General features: G+C 34.2%; 1 protein-coding gene across 1 annotated transcript; it reads left to right on the forward strand.

The window, feature by feature from the left end:
• Nucleotides 1-231: 231 nt before the first annotated feature.
• On the forward strand, nt 232-2,637 carry LOC103499128 (pentatricopeptide repeat-containing protein At5g39350). The gene has a single exon (XM_008462031.3). The coding sequence runs from the start codon at nt 470-472 to the stop codon at nt 2,495-2,497; it is 2,028 nt and encodes a 675-aa protein (XP_008460253.1). The 5' UTR covers nt 232-469; the 3' UTR covers nt 2,498-2,637.
• The last annotated feature ends 6,250 nt before the right edge of the window (nt 2,638-8,887 follow it).

Below are 8,887 nucleotides of genomic sequence, written 5' to 3' on the forward strand. Positions count from 1 at the left end.
AAATATTTAAGTTATTGTTCATCCATATTTTATTATTTTATCAATTTAAAAATAAATTTGCCATTTATAGGAGGAAAGCTCTACCATTCTTTTTGACAGCCCTAAATCTATTGGCTTTCACGTGCATGTGGGGTTAGTTTGGTAAACTTGCAAGTGGCTGACGTCGTCAGAAACCATACTAGATTAGAATTTGAAATATGGGCCAAATTTCATTTGGACTTTAAAAAAGAGGCCATCCGGATAAATTACCTTGCTACTACCTCTGTGGTGGTTTGTTGAAACCTATTGATGTATTTTGAATAGAAATATATCGAGATTGTGGAGATTTGAGGAACAGCTCTGTCAAACTCCAACACAGGAAAGGCAAAGCACGGCTGCAAAACCACACCTATCGACACAGTTATTCCAACTAGAGCCTGGTTGTTGCCTACGCATTTCTTCTCATTAACTTGCTTCTTCAGATTGATGAATGAATGGACCATCGCAGGCTCTGTCCAAATCAAAGCCATTAATCGCCAATGTCTATCGCTACGACTCACTGCTCCGCCACTATGCCGCCACTCGCTCTCTCAACAAAACCAAAATTCTCCATGCCCACACAATCACTTCTGGGATTCTGCACTCTCCCAACTTCATCCATCTTCCATCACACCTCGCTGTCTCCTATGCGTTTTGTGGGTGCGTCCCACTTGCACGCAAGCTGTTCGATGATTTGTCTGACCCTAGTTTGTTTTTATGGAACGCCATAATTAAAATGTATGTGGACAAGGGCTTTCATTTTGATGCACTTAGGGTGTTCGATTCAATGATTTGTTCGGGGAAGTGCTGGCCGGATAAGTATACATTCCCTTTGGTTATCAAATCTTGTAGTGTTATGTCAATGCTTAATGTTGGAGTTTTGATTCATGGACGAGCTCTAGTATCTGGGTTTTCTTCAAACATGTTTGTGCAAAATTCCTTGCTAGCAATGTACATGAACTGCGGGAAAATGGAGCTAGCGAGACAGGTTTTCGATGTAATGCTGGACCGGAGTGTGGTTTCATGGAACACGATGATCAGTGGGTGGTTTCAGAATGGGCGGCCAGAGGAAGCTCTGGCGGTTTTTAACCGCATGATGGATGCAAGAGTTGAACCTGACTCTGCCACGATTGTGTCTGTATTGCCATCATGTGGTTACTTGAAGGAGTTGGAATTGGGAATTAAGGTTCATAAACTAGTGCAAAAAAACCATTTACAAGAGAAGATTGAAGTAAGGAATGCACTTGTGGATATGTATTCGAGATGTGGTGGTATGGGTGAGGCATCACTAGTTTTCGCGGAGACAAATGAGAAGGATGTTATTACTTGGACTTCGATGATTAATGGCTATATCATGAATGGAAATGCCAAGAGTGCTTTGGCTCTTTGCCCGGCAATGCAGCTCGATGGAGTAGTGCCAAACGTAGTGACTTTAGCTTCTCTTCTCTCTGCCTGCGCAAGCTTGTGTTGTTTGAAGCAAGGGAAGAGCTTACATGCTTGGGTACTCAGGAAAAAACTTGACTCTGATGTACTCGTGGTTACTGCTTTGATAGACATGTATGCAAAATGTAATGCTGTGAGCTATAGTTTTCAAGTGTTTGCGAAGACATCAAAGAAGAGAACTGTCCCTTGGAATGCACTTCTCTCGGGGCTCATTCATAATGAACTTCCAAGAGAAGCAGTGGGACTCTTTAAAAGTATGCTCATTGAAGAAGTAGAAGCAAACCATGCTACTTTCAGTAGTGTCATCCCAGCTTATGCCATTCTAGCAGATTTGAAGCAAGTGATGAATTTACATTCCTACTTGGTGAGATCTGGCTTTATTTCAAAAATTGCTGTTATCACTGGTTTGATAAATATGTACTCAAAATGTGGAAGTTTAGACTATGCCCATAAGATTTTCGATGAAATTCCAAACAAAGAGAAGGACATTATTGTGTGGAGTGTTTTGATAGCTGGCTATGGAATGCATGGACATGGTGAGACTGCTGTTTTGCTTTTCAACCAGATGGTTCGTTCCGGGATGAAACCGAATGAGATAACTTTCACTTCTGTTTTACATGCTTGCAGCCATAGAGGATTGGTAGATGATGGTTTGGCATTGTTCAAGTATATGATCGAAAACCATCCGTCGAGTCCACGCCCCAATCACTACACCTGTATTGTTGATCTTCTTGGTCGTGCTGGTCGATTGGATGAAGCATATGATTTGATCAAGTCAACGCCATTCCAGCAGAACCATTCTATTTGGGGGGCTCTGCTTGGTGCGTGCTCGATACACCAGAATGTCGAACTTGGAGAGGTAGCAGCAGAGCAACTTTTCGAGCTTGAGCCTGAAAATACGGGAAACTATATATTACTTGCAAATATTTATGCTGCGATTGGAAGATGGAAAGATGCAGAGAATGTGAGGCATATAATGAGTAAAATAGGCCTAAGAAAGATGCCTGCACAAAGTTCAGTTGGTGCAGCTGTGTAGTAAAATTTAGATTTTTAATACATCTATATATATTTAAATCTTCTTGATAAAACTATTAAAATTTGTATGTTTTATTTCTCCGGCAGCGGGCGCTCAAAGAGCGAAAATTTTGAAATGTTTTATGAAAGTTAATTGGTAAATTTTGTTTTTGGTCTTGTGTTTTTTAAATTTATGGTTTTTTAAGGTTAATTTACCTATTTAAAATAATACGCTAAAATATTTATGGCCGTATAAAAAAAATTCATGAAACCACCGTTGTTTTTTTTATAAATTTGAGTTTTGTCCTTGTTGGTTTTGAATTTCTCAAGACGAGTATTGAATTCATGCACATCTTTATGTTATTCCCACTTCTTATTTGTGATTTTTTCATTTGTTCTTCTAGAATTCCATCCTTCTTTGTCGTCTCAAAATTCTTAATCATGTACAAAAATTTAAACGATCAATTATCTTTCTCAAATAGACATAGATAGATCACTATCTATTTTAGATTGATAAATGATATTTTAGATTGATAAATGATAAATCTAAACAATCATGGTACAAAATGGTGTATCAAGATCATTTAGATTTAGTATAAGTTCATGTACCAAGATCGTTTAGAAAGATTCAACGATCATGTACCAATATCTAAACGATTTTGGTATAAGATCGTCTACCAAAATCGTTTAGATTTGGTAAAGATTTTGGTACATGATCGTCTACCAAAATCGTTTAGATTTGGTACAAGATTGTGTACCAAAATCGTTTAGATTTGGTACAACATCATGTGTTTAGATTTGGTACAAGATCATGTGCCATAATCGTTTAGACTTGCTATAAGATCATGTGACAAAGATTGTTTAGATTTGGTACTAGATCATGTGCCAAAGATCGTTTAGATTTGGTACAAGATCGTTTAGATTTTGTACAAGATCATGTACTAAGATCATTTAGATGTTGGTACACTTTAGATATTAGTAGACTCGTGTATAAATATCTAGACGATCTGTCGTCTTTCCAAGATAGACAGAGATAAACCACTATCATTGTCTATTTGGGATAGACAAGTGATAGATTCAAACGATCGTTTACCAAGATTGAACGACCGTCAACCAATATTTAAATGATTTTTTAGACACGATCATTTATATTAGAAGCTTTTCGTGGCCGATTAACGGTAACATATTTTTGTTGTTTCACGTTGTGAGCTTGTAAGATTTTTTTTTTCAAAATTGTTCTATACATTGTAAATATTTTTGTATTTTGTTTTAATTTATTAAGAACCTTTTTTTATCCCTTTACATAAATAAATCTCATAACGTGAGTTTTCACATTTACGGAAGAAAATGAAATCTTAATCAAATCTGAAAAACAAAAATAAGTTTTTTAAACTATTTTTTTTAGTTTTAAAGAAAAACAAGAAATTTAATTTTTGAGCTCATTAAGCTCTCTTACCCATCTTCGTCCCATTGAGTTGCATTTCTCATTAGAAGCGCATAATAGATGCAATGTGTGTCATTTGGCATGATAACAATTAGACACAAAGGAAAATGAAAATGTTTTTGGGTTTTCAAAGTTTAGAAAGGCAAATTTAACAAAGAGAATATAATTAGCTTTTCTGAAAAAGACACCAATTTGAAAGAAAGAAAGTTGTAAAGACCTTCGATCAATCAAATAACATTTATAATCTCCAATCATGAACTTCATGTAACTCGTAGTTTTAGTAGCAAGATCAGGTCGAACTACAAGAATCCTAAGATAAAATCTCTCTAAGCTTAGTAAGTCTTAGAGAAGCAACAAAAACTAGAGGTTTTTGTTCTGTGGACTGGAAAACTTGAAGTGCAAAAAGTAGGCGAGAATTTATCTTCTAAAGTTCATAGACTAATTAGCTAAGTAATAAAACAATTGGAAGCGAGAATTGAAGTGTATAAAGAATTGAGAGAGAGAAAGTGAAACAAAAAAAGTGAAACACGAGATTACCTATGTTGATTAAGAGACCATTAGGCTATCTATGGATTAATTCATGATTTATCATCCAAAATTCATGGGTTAACTGACTATCATGCTTAATCGATTGGAAAAGCCAAACACACTCCTTGAGAAAAACGAATGCAAATGTTAATTTCAAAATTAACTAAGTATTGTTACACATGTCTATTTACTTCTCTAATTGAATTAAGCTCGTGAATTTCCAAATCTAACCAAATGCATTTCTATTTCTTAGGTTTGTTACTTTTAGCTATCGATTGACGCTAGAAATGCAAAAAAATTGAACCATAACTATAACCAAAAAAATTAAACATGATTTCATTCTAGTTACAAATAACTACAAACATGCATAACATGGGCAGACGAACGTACAAGTATACGAGATTAACTTGTCAACTTAATTTTCATACTCATAAATATTCATCAAAATCTCACTAAACCGTATAGAAGTATCTAATCATAATGACACGACTTTTTTAGATCTATAACTAGGGTCATTACTGTGCAAACAATTATTTTTTTTCAAACTGGTTGACCATTTTGACATAGTATAATTTTTAATAAAAAAGAAAACAATACTTGGTTGAGGATCCTTAAAAGGTTGAAAACAAAATATACTTTTTAAGTACTTCAAACCTTTAAATTTAAAAACTACAAAATTCAATAATACTCTTTTAAAACATATATATTGGAAACATCTTATAACATGACTTTGAGTAGATGTTGACATTTATCCCATACGACACCTTTTAACAGATTAACAGATTTCCTAGTCATGTGCTTGTACTTTGTCTTTACCCGATAAGAAAAACATTTAAAGAAAGGTTTATTATCTTTACCTAAAAAGAAAAACATTTAAAGAAAAGTTGAGTGTAAATACCCAGTAAGTAACCCCACTATAGATGTCAAGCTATGAAGATACTAATAATTTGTAGAAATACAAGTTATTGTAGTCTTTTAAGTAAAATAATAAAATTAAAACATGGGATAAAAGACCAAAACGTGTAACTTTTAGTGCAAATTTATAATATTAAGAGAATGCACCTTACATCAGTCATTACACCTGATTAACTATGTGTTTAAGTGTTCCACGCAGATTAGCGAAAAGAAGAAGAAGCAAGTCGCAAGAAGAATCTCGTGCAATAACTCAACAATAAGAAGCTGCTTGGTGAGTCGTGAGGCAAGATGCCAGCGTAGTATTATGTGATATGATTCGCTAGAAGACAAGAATGGTAGTTGGAGTTGATGTGACAAGAGATAGCTACTTTTTGTGCTTTGCAAAGGATATGGGCGGTGTGCAACAGAGCATTAAATTCTTGTCATCCAAAATATGCCTATAAAAGCCTCAAACTCCACCAAGAATACAGAGGAGGTCATAAGGAGGCCGATGAAATGCAAGTTTTAGAATCCTTTTAGTATTTCTTCCTCCACCTCTTTTCTGGTCAATATGATGAGAGAGAGAGAAGTTCCCCTACCATTTCTCCTAACTTGTAAAAAAGCCAAGGAATGCAAACCAATGCATTCTGTGGTACACCACCTCTATTTTCTTTCCATTTTTGTACTTTATAATGTATTGTATGAATGTTCTTCATTTTATGGTCGAAAGGCCTACATTATCAACACAATGCAATTTTATCCACTGTCTCTCTTTCATTTCTTTACTATCCATCTTATTGATGTGTTTTAAGTAGTTTTAAGTGCTTGTTTTGCACTTGATAAGGATTCTTTAGTTACAAGTCTCATTGTGTTTAGTTGAGCTTAACTCATTCGCTTGAGTAGTGTTGTCACCGACTGCTCGAGAGAGTAAGTAGCAAAGTACATAGCTAAACATCTGTAGAAGTGAGTTTGGAAACAAACTCCATTCTGGCATTCTGCCTCTAGTCATTTGTGTCCCAAAAGGAAAACAAATGTGGTATTTAGGCCCCGAGAGATTGCTCGCATAAAATAGAGAGTCAATACGATGCTTATAAGTAAGGAAGCTTAGATGTATATCACTTGATCTATCTTTACCATTTGTGTCCCGCAAGAAGAACAAGTGTGGTGTTTAGGCATCGAGAGGTTGCTCGCCTTAGATATAAGATGGTCAAGTGATTTATATCGCATCAAGAACATACCACATAACTTAGAGTTTTTAAATTTCTTGGATCGATGCTAAATAAAAAAAATATATGTTTTAGATTCGATTAGTTTGTTATGTAAGAAACCAAATTTATTAGTCAATGTGTGATATTAATTCTTTTCATGTTTATTGAATAAGATATTTGAATTCAGATTTTATATTAGATTTGTAAATTGCATGTGTTCGATTGAATGATTTTGTTTTATATACCTTCTCTTTTGGTTAACATGTCTAGACAATATCTAAAATCTATCATGACTAAACAAATTTGATTTTTGGTTGACATGTTTAGCGGAACTGTCGTCCTACCCAGTCGTAGACCTTAAAATTATTTTAAGTTATTAATTGCGTTTTGTGAAATGCATTTTTTATATGTTATGTTGTATTTATGTTATTATATGTAATTATGGTATAATTTTCATATACTTATTTTTCACATCAAAACATAATATAACCCTCTTTATAATAAAAGTCGTATACTTTCCATTTGTTAGCACTTGTCAAAGCTCAAATCACTTGATATAGGTTCTACCAAAGTGGAGGTGTATTTGGTTATTTGAGTTAGGCAAGATGGAGTAATGGTGATACTTATACGCTTGAACATGGTTAAACTTAATTAGGCTATCAAAACAGATTTGGGCTTAATGATATAAGATTAGATATTGTTTTTAACATGCATTGATATGTGATATCTTTTGTCTCATAAACGTTCTAAGGGTTCAATATGATGTAATTGATAAGTTTGTTGTCTACCTAAATAACTTGATTTAGAGTGTCATGTCAAGGTTGAATTAAAATTTTGTGAAATATGAATCTTAGTCCACTAAATATCATTCATTATTATGAATGATCATTTGAGGGTTTGATTTTTAGTCGGGGTATGTTTATAAAATTATTAATATATGCCTTGCATATTTCTTTCATGTAGAATATTATGGCAAATACTAATCCTACGATACTTAGCATGTCAATGCAATCTATCCTTGAGAAGGATAAACTGACCGAGACTAACTTTCTTGACTAGCACCACAATTTGAGGATTGTCCTCATGTAAGAAAGGAAGTTGTATGTCCTAAATGAGGCTCTCCCTGATGAGGAACTTGGGGCAAGAGCGACTAAGACTCAGAAGGATGCTTATAGTAAGCATTAAAATGGCTGCATTGATGTCACCTGCCTCATGCTTGCATGCATGAACTCGGAGCTTTAGAACCAGTTTGAAGAAATGGATGCCTTCATAATCATTGGTTAACTGAAAGCAATGTTTCAAGAGCAAGAAGACAAGAGAGGTTCAACACCATCAAAGCTTTTGCCAACTGCAAAATAGCTAAGGTAGTCTAGTTAGATCTCATGTTCTCAAGACGAAGAGTTATCTTGAGCAACTCCAAATGTTAGGACTTGAGATTAGTCGCGAGCTTACGATTGATTTGGTTCTCCAATCTCTGCCTGATACTTTTGACGAGTATCTAATAAGTTACAATATGCATGGGATGAAGAAGAGTTTGACTGAGTTGCATGGGATGCTGAAGACTATTGAGTTAAACATCAAGTCTAGTTCTAAGGTTTTGATGATGCAAAAAGGGAAGAATCCCAAAAAGAAGGAACACGATCAAGGAAAGGATAAGGGCAAAGTTACTGTCAAGACATCAAAAGTTGATGCTTTTGGTGCACCTAGGCCGAGAATCAAATCTAAAGAGCCTAAGTCACCCAAGGAAGGAGAATATTATCACTGCAAGAAAATTGGGAATTGGAAGAGGAATTGTCCTCTTTATCTAAAATACCTAAAGAAAAACAAGGAAAGTGTCCCTTTCACTTCAAGTAATTTTGTTATAAGTCAATTTATCTACTTTTAACCCTACATCTTGAGTATTAGATATTGAATGCTGTGCTCACATTTGTGAAAATGTGCAGGGACTAAGAAGCAATAAGACTTTTGGACTTGTTTTAGAATTAAATAATTGTTATTTTGTACCTACTATAAGTAGAAACATTATTTCCATTTCATGTTTGGATTTGGATGGTTTTATGTTTTTTTTATGCGAATAATAACCTTTCTATATTCAAAGGAGACAATTTTTATGGCAATGGTTGTTTAATGAATGGTCTTTATATTTTGAATATTGAATCATCTGATTATATATCTATCTATTACATTAATACTAAGAAATTTAAATCAAATAATTTGAATCCGACCTATTTTTGACGTTGTCGTTTAGAGCATATAAATTAGAAATGCATTTCTAGGCTCCATAAGAATGGACTTTTAGAATTTTTTGATTTTGAATCATTTGAATCGTGCAAATCTT

The sequence above is a fragment of the Cucumis melo genome, chromosome 7 (assembly GCF_025177605.1).
Source record: "Cucumis melo cultivar AY chromosome 7, USDA_Cmelo_AY_1.0, whole genome shotgun sequence".
Taxonomy (NCBI): Eukaryota; Viridiplantae; Streptophyta; class Magnoliopsida; order Cucurbitales; family Cucurbitaceae; genus Cucumis; species Cucumis melo.

Bases quoted from the DNA above. Each gene is read 5' to 3' on its own strand.
- LOC103499128 (XM_008462031.3), top strand. From the start codon at position 470: ATGAATGGACCATCGCAGGCTCTGTCCAAATCAAAGCCATTAATCGCC.